This window comes from Urtica dioica, chromosome 11, assembly GCF_054948205.1.
Source record: "Urtica dioica subsp. dioica isolate 48M chromosome 11, U.dioica_male_clone48M_v1_H2, whole genome shotgun sequence".
Taxonomy (NCBI): Eukaryota; Viridiplantae; Streptophyta; class Magnoliopsida; order Rosales; family Urticaceae; genus Urtica; species Urtica dioica.
Window position 1 is genome coordinate 17,264,107 of NC_142766.1, and position 20,455 is coordinate 17,284,561.

Below are 20,455 nucleotides of genomic sequence, written 5' to 3' on the forward strand. Positions count from 1 at the left end.
AAATATGATTTACTAATTATTTCCGTGAACAATCGATGACTAACAATTCGACAGTAAATCATATTAACCATTGAGTAAATCATTCGTTTCTATGGTAAATATGACTAGTTAATCTAACAGCAAATACGATTTACTAATTATATCCGTGAACAATCGTTGACTAAAAATCCGACAGTAAATCATATTAACCATTGAGTAAATCATTCGTTTCTATGGTAAATATGACTAGTTAATCTAACAGTAAATACGATTTACTAATTATTTCTGTGAACAATCGAGAACTAAAAAACGACAGTAAATCATATTAACCATTGAGTAAATCATTCGTTTCTATGGTAAATATAAAAGTAAATCCTACTTCCGCAAGTCCTACTTCCGCAAGTCCGTCGTCGAGAACTTCCACGCCTACATCGCTAAGACCTTCCCAATCATACAGGAGATCAAGTTCTCCGGCGTCGAGCTCCCGGAGTTCCGGCAATCTCAGCTCGACAGGTTCTCTGAAACCATCCGCGAAGGTCTCGAGCTCGTCGACACGGCTCTCCGTTCAAACCGCTACAACGTCTATAAGAACTACAAACTCACGCAGAAGATGGAGAAGATCAGCCGCCGACGAGCGCTTCGACCGCATCGACCGCACCGGCGATCGCCGGTGCGACCAGCAGCTCGACGAGGTTCTCCGAGCCTTGACCATTGGCTCTGGCTCCGGAGCCGCCAGGATGGTGGCGGAGGAGGCAGCGGCGATGATCGCCGCCGCCGAAGCGGTGGAGGACGCGACGCCCGACGTGGGGATAGAGTTCGCGGTGAGGAAGGTGAAGGAAATGTTGATCGGAAGGGATGACCTAAGCTTTAAACCCCACAACAACGTATAAATAGAATACATATTTACCAACCGATCCTGAAGATTAACTTGATTCTAGGTTAGTTAATCAAATTAACTTACTTAGTAAACTAGATTAACTATCATATTTACCAACCGATTTAAACATTTGCTTAATTCCGGGTTAGTTAATCAGGTTAACTTACTTAGTAAACTAGATTAACTAACATATTTACCAACATATCAGATTAACTTACTTAGTAAACTAGATTAACTTACATATTTACCAATCGATTTATACATTAGCTTGATTCCAGGTTAGTTAATCAGGTTAACTAACTTAGTAAACTAGATTAACTAATATATTTACCAACAGTTTGTGAAAATTAGCTTGATTATAGGTTAGTTAATCAGATTAACTACTGAAGTAAATTAGAGCTTCAGTCAATCAATGCGTTCAAACAAATCAGCGAATCAAACAAATTTTAAGGCCAGATCGACCGAGAGTGCGCGCGACGGAACCGATGACCGGCGAAGGCTGGGAGCAAGCCGCAACGGAGCGATTGGTGGCGCGAGCGAAGGAGATCGTGTCCGGCGAGGGCTGGGAAGTGCAGAACCGAGCGACCGCCAGCGGCGCGAATCCGTTCACCCACGCCTCATAGTTCGCCTCCATCGCCGAGAACACCTTCTCCATCTCCGCTAATTCGAATCCCTCGTGGTACTCCTTGTCGTTCAAAAACCTAATTTTGCAATTCCAGATTCACAATCCAAACACAGACACAACACACAAAACAAAAATGATAATTGATTTCAGATCTCGGTGAGGCTCTGACGAGGACGAGCTTGGCGCAGAGGTAAGGGCAGCAGATCGCGGCGAGGATTTCGATCATGCCGGAGACGGAGTGGCCGACGTAGAAGCAGCGCTTGACGAAGAGAGCTTCGAGGAGTTCGACGAGCTCCACCACTTCCGTCTTCGCGATCTGCTTGAATTTCGCTCTCCACGACTGATCGCCGACGAGTTCGATGAGCTCCACCACTTCAGCTTTCAATCCGGTCGATCTCAGCGGTATTATGTCGATCGCCGTCGTGACTGACCTCGCGAAAACCCTAAACTGCGACGCGGCGAGTTCGCTCTTCGCCAAGAGCCAAACCCTAGCTCCGCCGTGAGAGAGGTCTTCGAGGAGAAATCGGAGCCTCTGGAGCGCCAAGTGAAGCTCGGAGAAGCAGAGAACTGCTGTGTCGGAGAAAAATAGATGAATTGGGGAAAATGGTACTTTGGGTAACTCTAATTAGCGTTGGCTATTTCCCCGAATTTGTTAATAGTTTGGCTAGTAATTTAATCTACCCCCTATAAAATGGCTACTTACTTACGAATCTTTAAACATATACCGTTCTTGGTATTATATCCAATAAATTGGTATATGTTCGGTTTTATTTATCCAATAAATTGTAAGCTATAATTTTGGAGGTGAAGAAATTTATAAAATTGTTTGTTTGTCTGATTAGAGAGTATTTTTTTAGCTCTATAACTTATCATGAATTTGTGCTTAGAATTCTTGTTCCATTCATCGACGAAAATTTGGCAATGTATCGTAACATCATTCGGTACATATTAGTTTGAAGGTTATTCGCACGTCTATATCTAATAGACGGTCCGCTCATATTTACATTTCGATGAACCCCTCAAACGAGTTCATATCATAAATTTTACAAATTAACATTGCATGTTTTATAAACGCTTTATAATTTATAAGCTAACATTATACATTTTATAAATGACGATTTTAATTCCCCAATTTTGTTTAAAAATCTTGAAAACGGCCTACTATTTATTATATGGCGAGAGTGATATCTCATAGTCTCATAGATTGTACAACATTGTTTAATATTTTACAAGTTAAACTATGAAACTTATGAGCGGGGATGGCAATTTTACCATTATTTGGCCCGTTATCCGATCTAAACGGGTCTGATAATACCCATTTTTATCGGGTAAACGGATAGGATCCGTTAAGATTTTAGCGAATCCGGATTCGGATAACGGAATAGATGAGCGTGTACTCGTTTATCCGGTACCCGACCCGTTAATACTTAAAAATGCTTTTATTCAAATTGGATCTTGGGTCCATTAGCTTATTTCAAGTGTTAATTACCATTCGACTATAATATGAAAAAAAAATACCATTCGATTAATATTTTAATGTGATAATATTATTTTATAGTTAGACAAATTAATTAAAAAGTTAAATGAGAAACAGTAGACCACAATCCTAAATCCAACGTCATCCTTTTTCTTTTTTTTTTGGTGTGTGTGTGCGCGCGCGCGTAACAGTGTTATTGTATCTTATAAGAGCCTCGTTTATTTTTTAGATAAAAGTATTATGAGTCTATGACAGTAGTATGTGATTTTATTTGTATTTTACACTAGTATATAGTTTATACTCTTATGTGCTCTCATAATATAATATATATATTTTATGGTGTCTTTTAATTATGTATTTGATCGGGTAAGACAATTTTTTTTGGCATTTGATTGTATAATAAGAATGGGTAACAAGTCCGAAAATTTTCTACCCGTTTATCCGATAAGTATCCCCATTAATCGGACCATTTCAAAAATTGGGTAAACAGGTAATGGGTGCATTTTTTACCCGGGTCCAAATAACAGAACAAATGGACCCTGTCAGATTTAGACCTGTTGCCATTCCTACTTATGAGTTAGATTGTGTCTAATAAAAAGAACAAACTCGAGCATCCTTGATTCTGTTGAGTCTTCGATTCAAACCAATTCAATCTGCACACAAAATTGATGAACACATACGTAACTTGAATCGCAAGCAACACACGCAAACACTAACAATAACAGAAAACAAGCGGAAATGATAAGGACTCAGCGATTTTATCCTGGTTCGGTCGTGAATTGACCTACGTCCAGCCTTGGGGTTTCTTCACTATCAATGAGATCAATCGTCTCTTGGAGATTTTACAGATTACAAGTACTTCGAGAAATCTCTCAACTGTTCTTGATCTCACAGCCTTTCTCTCTCTCTCTCTATACTTTCTCTCTCTACAAAAGTGTCTCTCAGAATACAGAATGAAAAGTTACTTCGAAGAGGCCAAGCCTAACTCTATTTAAAGACCCGGAAGAAGAAAACTTGCACGCCACGTCATGAAGATCCAACGACAGGGACGAACTGCTGTCCTCAGCTCGCAGTTCGCACAACTCTTTAGTTTGCATCTCGCTCAACATAGCTCGCAGCTCGCTCAACTTCTCTGCTCGCAGCTCGCTCAGCTCCGCAGCTCGTCCAGCTCGCCAGCTCGTCCAGCTCGCCAGATCGTCCAGCTCGCCAGCTCGCAGATCGCTTAGCTCGCAGCTAGGATTAGATCACTTCATAACAATTCTCCACCTTGATCTAAGACTTCTCAAATCATCTAGATCAGAAACCCCTTGTCCATTTACTCTCCTTTTTCACAGCTTCCAACATTGACTATCTTCAGACAATGTTGAAATTTTGTTGCTGGTAGAGACTTTGTCATCATATCAGCCGGGTTGTTTTCAGTAGCAATCTTCATCACATTAACTCCACCTGAGTTAATCACGTCTCTGACAAAATGTAGCTTCACATCAATGTGCTTTGATCTCTCATGAAAGACCTGGTGCTTGGCTAAATGTAGGGCACTTTGACTGTCACTGAACACAGTCACTTGCTTTTGATTGTAGCCGAGCTCTGTTAGCAAGCCCTTCATCCAGAGTGCCTCCTTAACAGCCTCTGTGATATCCATGTATTCAGCTTCCGTGGTAGATAAGGCAACCACAGATTGAAGTGTAGACTTCCAGCTCAGAACTCCTCCACAAACTGTGAATATATAGCCAGTAAGAGACTTTCTGGTGTCTATACTCCCAGCATAGTCCGAGTCTACATAGCCTTGTACCTGCACATTTTCAGACACACAGCAACCGTAAACAAGACCATAATCCATTGTACCTTTCAAGTATTTCAGTATCCATTTGACTGCACTCCAATGCTCTCTTCCTGGATCAGACATGAATCTACTGACCAAGCTTATGGCGTAAGCTAGATCAGGTCTTGAGCAAATCATGGAGAACATCAAACTTCCAACTGCACTTGCATAAGGTATTTTTTCCATGAATCTCTTGTCTTCATCAGTAACTGGACTCTGGTCAGCAGTGAGTTTGTAATGATTTTCCATAGGGGTTGTCACTAGCTTTGATGATCCTGCTTCAAATCTGTTAAGAACTTTTGACAGATAATTTCTTTGATAGAGCCAAAGCTTGTGAGCTTTCCTATCCCTTTTTATCTCCATTCCCAGTATCCTTGTTGCAGGGCCAAGGTCCTTCATTTTGAATATCTCCTTTAGCTGAGCTTTTAACCTGCAGATTTCTGATTTATCTGGACAAACAAGTAACATATCATCCACATAAAGCAACAGATAAATCATGACATTGTTGGATACTCTCTTGTAGTAGACACACCAATCATATTCACTTCTCATGTATTGGTGCTGAATCATGAAGTCATCAAACTTCAGATACCATTGCCTTGGTGACTGTTTCAAACCATAGAGTGATTTGTGTAGTAGACAGACTTTTGACTTGGCATCTCCAACTTCATGACCCTCTGGTTGTTGCATATAGATGTCTTCCTCTAGGTCGCCATACAAGAAAGCCGTAGTGACATCCATTTGCTCTAACTCCCAGTTGAAATTAGCTACAAGAGCCTGGATTGTTCTTATGGATCTGTGCTTGACCACTGGAGAATAAATCTCATTGTAGTCAATGCCCTCTTGCTGTGAGTAACCCTTAGCCACTAATCTGGCTTTGAACCTTGGCTTCTCAACTCCAGGTATCCATTCTTTGACTTTGAAGATCCACTTGGATCCAATGATCTTCTTTCCTGCTGGTTTGTTCACAACTGTCCAGGTGTGATTCAGCTTAAGAGAGTTCAACTCTTCAGCCATGGCTGATTTCCACATGTCTTTGTTCTTGCTTTGACAGGCTTCATGGAAGTTTCTTGGCTCTTCTTCTAAGATCTCTGAACCTGTCATATAAGCATATGCAGTAAGATCAAAACCAAACCTTTGAGTGGGTCTGGAGACTCTCCTCTCCCTGTCTCTAACAAGGTTGTAGTCTTGTTGATTTTGAACTGCATTCCCTGGTTCATCATGTGGTTCCTGGTCAGCTGCACCTGGATTCTGAACTTCATCTTCATGTTCAATCACATGTTCATCTGGCTGTTGTTCTTGAGCAGGTTGGTTTGTGTCTTGAGCATTTTCTGGTTGAAGCTCCACCTCAATCTGATCATTGTTGATGTGGTCTTGTGTCATGAAGGTGTCTTGTGCTGAAGACTCTTTCCTATTCCCAAAAACTTCTTCATTGAACACCACATCTCTGCTTATTATGCATTTCCTTTGTCCTGGTTCTGTACACCAGAGCTTGTATCCTTTGATCCCATCTGGATATCCCACAAAGATGCATTTGATTGCCCTGTGATCTAACTTTCCCTGTTTCACATGAGCATAAGCAGTACATCCAAAAATTCTCAATTTTGAATAGTTAGACTTATGACCAGACCAAACTTCCATTGGTGTTTTCAAATCTATAGCAGTGGATGGACATCTATTGATAAGGTAACATGCTGTTTTCACTGCCTCTGCCCAGAAAGTATGAGGCAGTTTAGCATGAGATAACATACACCTTACTCTCTCAAGGATTGTTCTATTGAATCTCTCAGCAAGACCATTTTGCTGTGGAGTGTGTACAACAGTGTGATGCCTTTGGATTCCTTCAATCCTGCAAAATTCATTGAAGATATCTGCACAATACTCAAGTCCATTCTCAGTTCTGAGACGTTTTACCTTTTTACCTGTTTGGTTTTCCACTGCAGTCTTCCAAACTTTGAAGGTGTCATAGGCTTCTGACTTGTGCTTCAAGATATAGACCCACACTCTTCTAGAGAAGTCATCAATAATGGACATGTAGTATCTGCTTCCTCCATGAGAGACAATCCTTGAAGGACCCCGAAGATCTGAGTGAATGTAGTCCAGAATTCCCTCAGTCCTGTGAATTGCCTTTGTGAACTTGGTTCTGACTGTTTTTCCATAGACGCAGTCCTCACAGAACTGCAATTTTCCTAGGGATTGGCCCTCAAAACAGCCTTTCTTCTCAAGTTCATGCATTCCTTTCTCACTGACATGGCCAAGTCTGAGATGCCATAGCCTTGCCAGATTTTCCCTGTTAATCACATTAGCACTACCCACAGCAGTAGATCCAATAAAAAAATACAAACCATTTTTCTTGAAACCCTTCATATGAACTTCAGATTTCCATTTGATCAAGATATGGTCATTCCATGAGTTGAAACTATAACCAAGGTCTTCTAAAGTTCCCAAAGAAATTAGGTTTCTTTTGAGATCAGGGATATATCGGACATTGGTTAGAACTCTATCAATACCATCATACATCTTGATTCGAATGTTACCTGACCCTTGAACTTTGCAAGCCTTGTTATTTCCGAGTAGCACTGATCCTCCATCTTCGAGCTTTAGATCCTCAACCCAGGACTTGTTTGGTGACATGTGGTATGTACAACCACTATCAAGAACCCAGTTCTCTGATGGATCTTGGTCGGAGATGTTCAGAGCTTCAGCGCTCTCATATCCCTCCTGAGCAATGGCAGCGTTGGCGTGTTTCTTTGGCTTCTCGAAAGTCTTGTCTTTGTCAGGGCAATCTTTCGTCATATGACCTTCCTTGTGGCAGTGATAGCACTTATAGGGAAATTCCTTTTGTTCTTCGGATTTTGATTCCTTGGAATCTCCGCCTTTAGTTTTGTGCTTGTTCTTCGAGTTCGACTTGGAATTCCTCTTGCCTTTGCCGTGAATGTTCAGACTTTCGGCGTTTGATCGCTTTTCTGATCTTGATTCCTGATCCTTTGCTTTCACGGCAATCTGAACTTCTTCAAGGGTTATGGATTCTTTGGCGAACTTCATTGCTTCAACAAGATTTGAGAAGGATTTTGGCAGCGCGTTTAGAAGGAGCACGGCTTGATCCTCGTCATCAATCTTCACTTCGATATTCTCGAGGTCAAGAATGATCTTGTTGAATTCGTCGAGTCCTTCGCTGAGGGATTTGTCCTCTTGGATCTTGAATCCATAGAGTCTTCCTTTCAAAAGAATTCTGTTGGAGAGTGATTTGGTCATGTACAGGGACTCAAGCTTTGACCAAATTCCAGCAGCGGTCTTCTCTTTTGAAACCTCCCTCATCACCTTATCTCCGAGGTGAAGAATAAGGGTACTGTAAGCCATTTCGAGGATGTCTGATTTCTCCGATGCCGACATTGTTTCAGGCAATCCCTTTTCACCTTCCAATGCTTTGGCGATCTTCATCTGGACAAGTATGGCTCTCATTCTGACTCTCCATAGTGCAAAATCACCCTTCCCATCGAATCTTTCGACTTCGATCTTCGTGAGTCCCATCTTTTGTTCTTTGTACGTGTGAGGGTGGCTCTGATACCAATTGTTGAGTCTTCGATTCAAACTAATTCAATCTGCGCACAAAATTGATGAACACAGACGTAACTTAAATCGCAAGCAACACACGCAAACACTAACAATAACAGAAAACAAGCGGAAAGGATAAGGACTCAGCGATTTTATCCTGGTTCGGTCGTGAATTGACCTACGTCCAGCCTTGGGGTTTCTTCACTATCAATGAGATCAATCGTCTCTTGGAGATTTTACAGATTACAAGTACTTCGAGAAATCTCTCAACTGTTCTTGATCTCACAGCCTTTCTCTCTCTCTCTATACTTTCTCTCTCTACAAAAGTGTCTCAGAATTACAGAATGAAAAGTTACTTCGAAGAGGCCAAGCCTAACTCTATTTAAAGACCCGGAAGAAGAAAACTTGCACGCCACGTCATGAAGATCCAACGACAGGGACGAACTGCTGTCCTCAGCTCGCAGTTCGCACAACTCTTTAGTTTGCATCTCGCTCAACATAGCTCGCAGCTCGCTCTTCGCAACTCGCTCAACTTCTCTGCTCGCAGCTCGCTCAGCTCCGCAGCTCGTCCAGCTCGCCAGCTCGCAGATCGCTTAGCTCGCAGCTAGGATTAGATCACTTCATAACAGATTCTTTATGCTAAGACGAGTCACCATATTCTTTGTATTTGTAAACTATATAGTTAAGAGTCTCTTTTTTTCTTCGAAATTGATCCGTATATTTCTATACAATGAATAAAAAAATAAAAATAAAAATAAAAAAGGGGAAAAACTGCACGCGTTTTAAATTGAGAGTGAAATCATAAAAGATCAAAGTACAGCCATTAGTCTCTCTCACAATCCAATTCGTGATGAGGCATAAGCCTTGATTCGGACCCGGCAGCATATTTGTGGACCATGATAATATAATATCTTCAAACATGACAACCTGGTATTACAACCCAATGGCTTGAATTTAAAGCTAATGCTGTTTTTGTTACTACTGCTTTTTCCTTTTTGATTCCTCGTGTCTGTAATTACACATACTACGTGTCTCCTCTTGTTCTTTTTTTTTTCCTTTTTTTTTTTGTGAACAAGAAAAATGATGGTACTGGTTTGTGTACCGTGTGGGAGCAGAGAAAGTGAAACTCCACACCAATTGGGCATGTGATGTTATTATAAGACAACAATTAGAAGCAATAATTAGCCCTTTCTTATCTTTTTCTTTACTTTTTTCTTGTGGTTGAACATAGTTTGTGAAAGATATGAGATATGACACCGAAGCTATCTTCAGCTTTGGCTGTGTCAATCAATGTTCATGAATGCCGATGCTTACTACTACTCTAGTCTAGTGTCATCTTTGAATTTCCTGAATGCCTTCTTGGGAAAAAAAAAAAAAAAAAACTAAGAACGTTGAAAACTAAAACTATCAAACTGACTTTTTAATGTCTGTGTATCAGCTGTGCATTTCCATTGAGGAATCCGTGAAGCTCTTCTCTGTTCTAGTTATCTTTTCTCTACTTATCAATGGTAGTACTGATGAATTCGTAGAAAAAGCAGACCGATCGGGCAACTCTGTAGCGAAGAAAAAAAAAAAGACAGACCCAATCACTTTGAGGTCGTTTTTTTTTTTTTTTTTTTTTTGGAACACAAGGTAGAATTAAGAAGTATGAGGTAAAAATTTACTTACGTTGAAAACTCCGATCGATGAAGAATGTAATCAAATTAACAGTGTACCTGCATTACCAAGAACAAAGCAGCTTAGTTGCAATCAGCAAAAGATAAAACAAAATTATTTTTAATTATTTTTTAAGTGATGGATAATCTGCATTTACCAAGCAACGACAACATCAACACTGTAGTGCTTCCTTGACGCTACAATTAGGAGGCTCTGAATCACAGCAAGTAACCAAGCAAACTGCTTGATGCATCTGCAAGATGGCTTGGTTAACGAAACGGTAAATAAAGCCATAAATATTATTGGACCATTAACATGACACTCTACCAATGATAATAGAACACAAAAAAAAGGAAGTAACAGAACACAAAATGTTGTGCACAGAGGCATGACTAGAGTTTACCTCTTTGTTCCGTACTTTTGATACGTACGAACAAACACTAAGGTGAATATCATGTGAGACGAAAAAATCAAATCACCGCATCCGTAATTAACCCCTTTGGAAACTGCGTTTTGCGAAATGGATTAGCATTTAGTGTAAATTGTTAGGTACTTAGGAATTTATTATTCATCTACTGCATTAAATAGAGAGGGCACATAGTTTGAGACTAACAATTGATCAAGAGAACTTCCATCGCACTCTTTGGTGGGGGCAGTGTCGCAAGGTCTGATCCCTGGAAGCATTACAATGAATTTTATCAACAAGATCACAATGCAGATTTGAGAGAGAGCTCAGCCTATATATTGCAAGTTTTTTTTTTTTTGGTTTTTTTCGTTGCAGATATTAGATTACCTCTCGACAATGATAGTTTGGACCAGGAAGCTGAGTTGAAAAGAAGGTTACGATTCGGAGACTTTGCGAAGCCTAAAAAGATGAAAGATGTACCAAACAAATACTGTTATTCTCAGGGTTATTAATTTTACTCTTAATATTATTATTATAGTATTTTTCTGCAGAATTTACATACAAGCAAAGCAAAAGGTCTTATCTTGTGCATAAACAATATAAACATTCCTCAGGGAAAGAAGAAAAAAATAAACTTGTGCAATGGCTAGGAAGTATGAAATACTTACACATAAATAAGCAATTACCCTGACCCAAATTAAAACTGTATATATTCTTTTGTTTAGCAAGAAGAATGGGCTGAAAGTCCACTGCAAAACAAAAGTCAAGATGTCAATACAAAGGAGCATATAATGAGCTCTACAGATCTCAAGTAGAAAAGGAACTAGGATAATATTTTATATTAGTCTCAGATATATCTTTGCTTAAACATAAATAAATTCTTAAAACCATTACTATACTTATTCAGAAGATATAAGCATTCGAGGAGATTTTGTTTTGGCTCATGAACCAGCAATAAGAAAATTTGCTTTTGCTCGGTACTGTTAATACTTCACTTGTCACATTTATCCAGTTTATAGAACACTATGCGAACATACCAAAGAGAAAGAAATAAAGATGACGGTGAAGAGGGTCTCGCTCATATAAGCTTTGTCTGGACCGAGCTCCTAATGCAACAAGAAAACAAGCATTTCAACACTATAAACTTGACTTCACTAGTGAATTTTTTACTAAAGAATCGGGCGAAAAAATGATACTCACAGGCAGAAGAAAGAACCCGGCGTCTTGAAGTATGGGTCCTGGCCGATGCAAGTAATGAACTCCATGAGCAGCCAAGCCATGTATGTACTGCGTTCACACACAAAAGGTCACAATAAGGATAGAACAATGTATAAATCAAATGCATAAAGTTACAGCCTAAGGAACCTCAAACAAGTAGTCTTTAAGCACTCGATATCAATTTATTGTGAAAAGAAACACTCGATCAGGTACAAAGTTAAAACGTTAAGTCTGAAATATTTCAAAATCTGCGATCATACACAATAAATAACAGATTTGTTTAATGCGGGGGAACAATGTACAAGGAAGACAAATCGAATGCGTGAGTAAAATTAAATCGATAAATTTACAGCCAAACCAAGAACTAGGGGAAAAAATAATCATATCAGTTTATGAACTTCTTGCGATATGTCCATATGGAACTTCAATGGAGTAATCTATGTAATGTAATCAGTTCATTAGAAGAACAAACACTTGATCAGGTATAAAATTAATCATTGTTTTACTAAGCCATGCGATTAAGTAAAATCTGAAGGAAAAAAATTAAATCAAAACTAATAATTTTCAGTACAATTTGTGGAGAATAATAAAAAACCTGAAACGCAATCCCGGCGAGAAGGAACTTCCAATTCTTTGATAGAAGCGAAACCTCTATCGATGTCTCTGCGCAGACTTTCCTCCATAGCTTCGAGTTTTGAAGAAACTAACGATTACCAAAATATTGTAACAATGGGAGATATTGCAAATAAAATATTGAAAGAAAAGAAAAAAAAAAAAACCTTAGGAGCTTCGTGAACACGGTAAGCCGGCATTTTTCCAGTAGCTAGAATTCGACTTCAATGGCCATAGCGAAGCTCCAAACAATTATTATAATTTGCTAAAATAAACCCTTAAAGACTTCAATTTTTTTAAAAATTGATCTTACTATATAATCTCGGCGTTGGCTTAAAACAAGATCAAAATTTGACCAAATTTAAGCCCGGAAGAGAAAACCTCCTCTCACACTCTCTCTCTCTCGAAGACAGTTGAGAAGAAAATCGAGTTTTAAATAGGTATGGAAAGTGGAAAGTCCAATATTAAATAAATAGATAAATAAACAAAACGATGTTATTTTATTTTAGTATATAATAAAAAGACCATAAAATAATGGATATTTATTTCGCGGGCTTTCGCTTTTCTAATAAAATAATATAGCTAGCGGATTGACTGAGAGGTGAATATGAACTGTCGATGAATGATTACGAGAGCCGTGACATTGTGAACCGCAGTTTTGTCCGTTGGATGGAAAATGTTGGCACGTGAGTATTTTTGATCTTATAAGTTTTAACTTTTCTGTTTCGTTTGTCGAGAATCTCGGGTTCATGATCGTACGGTGGTTATGGGCTTGTGAGTAGATGCGGGCTTTGCACAGACAACGCCACAAAAATTTGAGGATTTTATTGGGCCTATACTACTTCTCTTGAAGAGAAATCACAAATGTTTAATTTGAAGAAAGTAACTCCATAAACATCTAGAATTTTCAAATATCTCATAAATTTATTTTCTTAATTTTCAAATGATTTTTACGGTAAAAAAAAATTATATAAACTCTAAGGCAAATAAGTCAAATAAAATTGTAAACAATAAGTTGAATAATTTATTGGGGTTGAAAAACAGTAAACAATAAGTCGAATTTGTGGAATTTCCCCAATGTACATAAGATTCGTTTCATTTAGTAGCGATTTTGGTAATTATTAATTTATTTAAAAATATAATGATGCTTATTTTAAGGATACGAGTTCTAATGATATCAGGTAATTGTAAAAAAAATCGTAATTGCAGCTTTGATTAAAGTTCGGATAACTTTATTCTTGATGGTGTCCTTAATCTTAAAATATATTATGAACTCGACCAACCTCTGAAACAACTTGTTCATCAATAGACAAGCCGGAAGAGCGTAATTCGACGAATAAAGCTTAAAACTAAGGCTCTGGAAAAAATTTATATGAGATGAAAATGTTTAATTCATGAGTAATAGAAAAGTAAAAACACAATATAAAAAGGCTGAAATTAAATTGACTAATAGCGTATTCTCATGTTAATTAATTCGTCATAAATTGACTAATGAAACGAATTTCAGATAGAGGGGGAGGGAGAGGTCCCTAGCAAGGGACAAAAGCAAAGCAGCATAAAAAAAAAAAGATGGAAAAAGGCTCTAGATAAGAGGACGAGAAAAGCACACCAATCACCGTTTATGGAAGTATAAATTATTAACTATTTTTTAGTTCGGCCACAACTTATTATGAGTTCACATTTGATTTTTTATTTTTATTCTTTCTCTTAAAGTTCACATTTGATTGATAGTGTATACTTCATGCTAGAGTTATCAATTTTTACTATTAATCTAGATTTTTTAAACTTCTAATTTTACTTGTTAAAAAAATATCAAAATAAAAATTAAGGAAGCCATTACCAGAAATCCACAAACGATCATCTGACACCCTAGAGTATCACTTATAGTACAGCACAGACAAAAATGCCAGTTTTTTAATATTATACAAATATATATTATTATTATGTTTCGAGTAAGCAAGATTCCCATTTGTGAGAAGAAAAAGCAGAGATAGAATATGCTGAAAAATCATATTAATATTTACTTAAACAAACAGCTAAAAAAGCTACAGTTTAGTAAGATATGCACATATTGATTCTAATGACAAAATGCTCTATTGATAATTTCCTAATTCGTCCAAAAGTAATACATGGACTTTAAAACCAACCATTGCGAGGGAACAGAAGGTCAGTTGCTACATGCATGTATAAACATATAATTATATAAATATATAATCATTAATTCATATTTCGGATGAGAAATCTAGACGCGGCCCGCCGGAGAATGCGGTGGATAGGACACATATCTTGGACCCTCACCTTCGGTTTTGCCATGACTTGTCCCAGCACTTCGCGCCGGAAAAGGCTCACCATCGGTTCTCTCTTCAACTTCACGGCTTGATTCCGAGAACTCACTCTGTTGTCTAGTATCTAACACCGCTGTAGAAATCGAGAACGCTTGTAGAACCGTGATCGATGAATGAAACTCGACCGAGTAAATTCCGTCCTTGAATGGGGTTAGGCTATAAACTTTCCTGTTTTCTTGCAAGCCTCCCTGTATATACAGCACAGCCCCAAAGCCAACATATATATAATGAGAAAACATCTTCCATTTTTTTTTGCTTTGCATAGATATAATGGAAATAGTGTAAATGCTTTTTTCAAAAACAAATTAGTCGTACCCGAGGGAAAAGCTCGAACCGATCTTCATCGATAGGATGACCACTCTTGAAAGACCTTGATCTCTCGCGATTCCCGAGAATTTGAAGCTTGCAACCCAAGTCCCAGCCCCCACAGTCACACGAGCCGCCCGAGATCCAACGCTCGATAAGCGACGACGGTCCTCCTTTACTGGGCAGGCTATGAATGGCGCTTGGGAAAATGACTGTTGTGCCTATACTGTTCCCCAATAAGCCCTCTTCTGATTCATCAGGCTTTTCGTCTTTCGCAGAGCTCGGACTTGTCTTTTTGGGATATTTGACGAGAATAGCCCCGAGCTCGTCCTTTGGGTGGAACTCCGGCGCTCCGTGCACGTTCTGTCTCAGGTCCACGGAGAACAACACAAAGTCTCTCACGCCGATATTCCCAGTGGTCAAATCGGAATATCCGAAATCTGAAACCTTCATTTGGGCAACCACGTTGGAGATGTAGTCCTGACTTTTGCCTCTCCAACCGACGTTCTTTTTCTTAACGTCCTGGATGGTGAAGAACGTATAGGTCTGGTCTCTGCCACTGTTTTTTCCGGTGGCTGCAAGGATGTTGTTCTCGTTATTGACAGCAAATGTGTAAAGAGGCAGACCATTCTTGACTGCGACTCGCAAAAGGGCTTGCACCGTAGACGGCCCGTGCTTCTTTCCCATGGCCAATTCGTTGACGTTGATTTTCTTACAGCCAGTCATGCCCAATTTTACTTTTCCCGACCGAGCAGCAAAAGAAGCATGTTGCTCGTCGGCCACCGAGTGTCGGTGCTTTTCTGCCTTGGGCTTCAGCAGAGGGTCAAGCAATCGTCTTAGAGGGCTTGACCTCGAGCGACCAGTTGAGCTGGGTTTATCTCCGCCGGAGGAAGAATCACCGGTGGAGGGTCCGCAAGTATTAGCAGACATATCAGAACCCTCGTTCGAACCAGGAACGCTACTCGTCTTACTTGCACCGCTGGAGAAACGACGAAACGGAGAAAGGCTTCGAGCTTTTTCGGCCGTTGCTTTCTTCGGCTCCTTTTCCGATGCTTTGGAATGGTCGGTTGAATTTGAAGATACGGGCGACACAATTTCTGTCTTTGCTTCTTCTAGAATGCCTCTGGATGGATTGGATACCACATTCAGCGGCTGAGATACGGATTGCGTTACATCAGAATTGACCTTAGAATGGCATGCCCTCTCACATCCATCGGCGATGCTTCTTTGATGTACTTTTGACAAATGACTGCTTTCGGGATCGCTCTTTGGCGACAAAAGAACAGTTTTTTTGTTTCCATTAGAACAAGTACGTTCTGAATCCAGAACCCAAACCTTGACCTGATCTCTAGCTTCAAATCCGACGGCTCGTGTCTCCATTTCTGTCTTCGTCACTGTGAGTGTCGCCGCTCTAGTACTTGGGTTGTCTCGCAACTTTACACTTTCTGGGTTCCTCTTGCATTGTTTCATCTCTGCATTCGGATGCTTTTTGGAGACGGGCAAAGCTTCGTTGACGCAATTTTCTTCAATATTAAAACTAACATTCTGTGTACTCTTACCTTCTCGGAACTTTCCAAGACTTTCTCCAGAAAAATCGACCACTTGGGACGGACCTTCCATTAGAGACGGAGACAGATGAGATTGCAGGGAAAGACGACGCACTCTTTGACGAGTAGGAGAGATGCTGTGACCTCCGCTAGAATGCGTAGAAGATTCATCTGTTGAAAAAGACGAGGATGTGTTGCTACTCGACGGAGAATACCCAATACTTCTATATGGAATTTGCTTCTGGTTACACTTCCATTTCTCCAAGCGACCCCAGTCAAGGACACCAACGTTCAAAGCTCTCTCCGTTACAGCTTCTTCTCCTTTTTGCAGATAACTTGGCACCTTTGACATGTACTTAACAAGCTCGTCTTCATCAACTTCACTGACGACGATTCGCTGCCTTTGAGGACCCACAGAGAATTGATGTGAGAAGCTTTTTGAGCTCTTCATGATGTTGCGATGGAAATCAGCATGCACGGGACTAGGCTTTTCTAGCTTAAACCTGTCTTGAAGATTCATGCTTTGGCGTGCCCGAGGCAAACCGTTTCCTTGTCTTCCGAGAGATTTTCGATCTACTGAATTCCTTTCGTCTTTCGAAAGGTGATCCATGGATGGAACATGATCTGGGTACTCCATCAAGTGTCGCTCGAAAGAGAAACTGAACTAATTCTTTTCAGCTGCACATAGAAAGTAAATCGTTAAAAAAAATTAACAGAAAACTTTTAATTCATATTTATATATGTATATAAATAAAAGTCGGCAATAAAGATATGAGTCAACACTAAGGAACTTGTAATAGGCGGACCTGGTAATAAAGGTAAAAAAAAGGGAATCTCTTTTTGACAATACAAGTAAACCTACCCAAGAGATCAAGTAGACTACAATCTGTAGCTTCAGCATGGAAGTTGTATTTATTTTCTAGGCTGTACCGTATTAAATAGAGCTTCCATGCCAAATGATGTATTTATTTTTCTTTCTATGGAGAAAATGGAAATACAATTTGCAAGAGATGTTCAGCGTCTTAAAGTAGGTGTGAAAATAATACATGCGCAACAATTAATTTCGTCACATGTCTCCAAGTAGACCAGGAAGAATTTCAGCTACCATTTATCCGACACAACACTCGAAACGGAGAAAGAAAGAAAGAAAGAAAGAAAGAACGAAAAGAAACAAAGACAAGTACCCAAACGCCATCAAACACTGAGAATATCAGGATAATCCTTCTTTTTATCAGCTCAATTACAGTTCTAGACGAAGAAATAATTACATTTAAAGAAGCTCAATAGTCAGCTATATGGTCTCGTAGCAGCTCTTATATTGCCCACAAACCGAGAAGATGGATAATTGGTCCGTTGGGGAAGATAAAATCAACGGTGAGATTTAAAAGCAGAGACTAGTGACAAATTCCAGTTCTGAAAGCTTGTCCACTAGCCAAATAATGCAGTGAAACATTATCTACCACTAAAACGCAACTACTCATAAACAAACACAATGAGAAATTTATAGCTTGACCAGCAAAGTCCAAGAATCCTAAACGGCCGTAAAATTTTCTTTTTCTTTTTCCTTTTCTTTTTCCTTTTTGTATTCAATTTGCAAAAACAAACACAAAAAGCACAAAAACTAAAACTCAAACGGTAAAGTAAAAAAGACAATTCAGATCAGTATATATATGGACAGTTGGACACAGACCATTTACCACGGAAATTACAAAATTAAGCAGATGGTCTATCGACTGTCAACTCTGTGGTCCAGAAGAAAACAACCAAAATGAATTTTTTTTCTTCTCCAATAAATTCAAGGAATTAATGAGATAAGGCAAATGAAAACGACCTAAAATTAACAGGAGAAAAAACTAAGGCCAATTATTCAAATAATTGAGCGCACTCTTGAATTCAAAATAATGATTTCGAAATCCGTAAAGGCCGTGTGTTTGGCTCCGAAAGAAAACAACGAAAACATTTCCATTACTTTGCTAGCTCCCAAACAAAGTTGATTGCGTCTCTGCGACTAAAGACGCGCAAATTTGACTAAACGACAACAAATGCGCACAAACTTTCTCGCGAACCAAACGGATAATCCAAAGGGAAAGAGAGAACGCACCGGAGTTCGAAATCGGCAATGCAGCGAAGAGAGACGCCATTAACGGAATGCGAGACTGAGCGAAGATTCCAGTGTCGGTGCGACATTATTTTTTTCTTTCTCGACAAAATAAATAATGGCACTAAAAAAAGTAGTGGAAAAAGGAGCGAAGAAAAAGCAAATGCAAATGAGAGAGCAAATGATGCAATTCGTGTAAGCAATCGCAATAATGCCTCTCTCAGATTTTGCGTCCCCAAATTCCAAAAAGAAGTCTGTGACTGTCAATCTGTTTGAGAAATTCTGAACCCCAAACTAAGAGAGAGAGAGAGGTTTTAAGGCTCGTTTATTTATTTTTTGTTTTGTTCTGTGAAGTAAAAGCACAGTCAAAATATTTATTGAAAATAAAACAGAGCGGCGAGAGAGAAAAAGATAGCTTTCATCGGACGGCTAAAAGAAAAAGACGAATAATCATTCGGTCACATCGAAGGACGAATATCTAATGATGTGCAAAATGTGGGCCATGTTTATTGGGGTTCTCTTTATTCGTAGAAAATCCTGCTCAAACGGAGCGGAAACATAAGACAAACGTCCGTCAGTTTCCATATTTTCCGAAACCAAAAAGTTCTATCTCCGAAAGCATGTGACCGAATTTTTCATTCCGAAATTTCAGATAAAACTTTAATTTTTTGGATTATATAATTTCGGATTTTATGTTTGTCCGGCTCCGGAAAACATAATTATGCCGCGTAATTAAGTTTTATTTATTTATTTATATATATTTTTTAAGGATGTCATAACTAAATAATCAATTGAAATTCATATATATAAGCTTCTTAAAAAAAATCATAAATACGTAAAATAATTAAAATTATAGAAAATTACTACAATAAAAATAAGGGTTATATAGCTATATAAGCCACGCGGCTATAGAGATTTTGGATTTGGCCAACGTTTTGTTAATTTTCTGTAAATAGCCACAGCTAAATATTTACGGTCTAATAAAATACCAAAATGTCCCCACATAATTCCCGCCCATATACACACCAAAAATAAAAAAAATTTAAACCAAATATACGGTCAATAATTACTAGCACAAATCAAGGGACCATCAATTAACAATCGAAATTAAAAGACCAACACCACAAAATCCTTCAAAACAACGCACCACAGAATCTCAGAGATGAACCCTCGCCGACAAGCCCACCACGAATCTTTTCTTCTTCTGTCATCTTCTTTCTTCTCCGGGGAGGCAACGAGAAGAAAGAAGATGACAGAAGAAGAAACAATTCGTGTAAATGAGGAAAATATTCATTTGTCCACTCTGATGATGTCGGCCATGTTGTTCTCCACCGTGGTCATGCTCGACGAGAGAGATGAAGAATTGGGATTAGAGGAGTTCATGGATTATCATGATCTTTTTTTTTCTTTTTTTTTTTTTTTTCTCTTCTTCTTCATCGAAAATGATGGTGGTTTTGGGTGTATGAGATTTGCAGAGTTATTGTGAATTTGTTGAGATTTTGGCTCCGGTTATTTTTTTCAAAAATAATTGTTAATACGATGTTCATTAACAGTTATTTACAGTATATGTTGATTAACAGTTATTTACAGTATATTCAGCATGATGTTGATTAACAGTTATTTACAGTATACTCAGCTTAAAGCATTGTAAAAACAAAGATGATTTTCAGTATCTTCGTGTAAAAACAAAAATGATTTACAGTATATGCGTGAAAAACAAAGCATATTTACAATTTATTCGTGTATTACAAAACTGATTTACAGAATCTTCGTGTAAATACAAAAACATATTTACAGTATATTCATTGTAAATGTAAATCATATTTACAGTCTTGTAAATAAAACTGGAAAAAATTATGTAAATATGTAAATAAAACTGGAAAAATTCTGAAAAAACCAGTTCGAAAATCATCAGAGTATTCTAATATTTGA

The 20,455-nt window shown here is 38.6% G+C and overlaps 2 protein-coding genes across 2 annotated transcripts; both read right to left on the minus strand.

Moving 5' to 3' along the window:
- Window positions 1-9,769: 9,769 nt before the first annotated feature.
- On the minus strand, window positions 9,770-12,659 carry LOC149381820 (phosphatidylinositol:ceramide inositolphosphotransferase-like). Its single transcript, XM_089601432.1, has 11 exons — window positions 12,395-12,659; window positions 12,211-12,318; window positions 11,598-11,684; window positions 11,435-11,503; window positions 11,066-11,146; window positions 10,785-10,856; window positions 10,605-10,665; window positions 10,395-10,497; window positions 10,149-10,244; window positions 10,004-10,050; window positions 9,770-9,888 (listed from the first exon to the last, which is right to left on the minus strand). The coding sequence occupies exons 1-11, from the start codon at window positions 12,425-12,427 to the stop codon at window positions 9,770-9,772; spliced, it is 876 nt and encodes a 291-aa protein (XP_089457558.1). The 5' UTR covers window positions 12,428-12,659.
- A 1,559-nt stretch (window positions 12,660-14,218) lies between these two features.
- Window positions 14,219-18,869, minus strand: LOC149381821 (hepatocyte growth factor activator, putative (DUF3527)). The gene is made up of 3 exons (XM_089600845.1): window positions 18,527-18,869; window positions 14,888-17,103; window positions 14,219-14,760 (listed from the first exon to the last, which is right to left on the minus strand). The coding sequence occupies exons 2-3, from the start codon at window positions 17,060-17,062 to the stop codon at window positions 14,470-14,472; spliced, it is 2,466 nt and encodes an 821-aa protein (XP_089456971.1). The 5' UTR covers window positions 17,063-17,103; window positions 18,527-18,869; the 3' UTR covers window positions 14,219-14,469.
- Between the last annotated feature and the right edge of the window lie 1,586 nt (window positions 18,870-20,455).

Excerpts from the sequence above, each read along its gene's own strand:
- LOC149381820 (XM_089601432.1), bottom strand. The coding sequence starts at position 12,427 with ATGCCGGCTTACCGTGTTCACGAAGCTCCTAAG. Across the intron at positions 10,498-10,604 it reads GGAAGTTCTCTTGATCAATT|TTTCCAAAGGGGTTAATTAC; the intron begins GTTAGTCTCAAA and ends CGCAAAACGCAG. Across the intron at positions 10,245-10,394 it reads CAAAAGTACGGAACAAAGAG|ATGCATCAAGCAGTTTGCTT; the intron begins GTAAACTCTAGT and ends GCCATCTTGCAG.
- LOC149381821 (XM_089600845.1), bottom strand. The coding sequence starts at position 17,062 with ATGGAGTACCCAGATCATGTTCCATCCATGGATCACCTTTCGAAAGAC. Across the intron at positions 14,761-14,887 it reads GGTTCGAGCTTTTCCCTCGG|GGAGGCTTGCAAGAAAACAG; the intron begins GTACGACTAATT and ends CTGTATATACAG.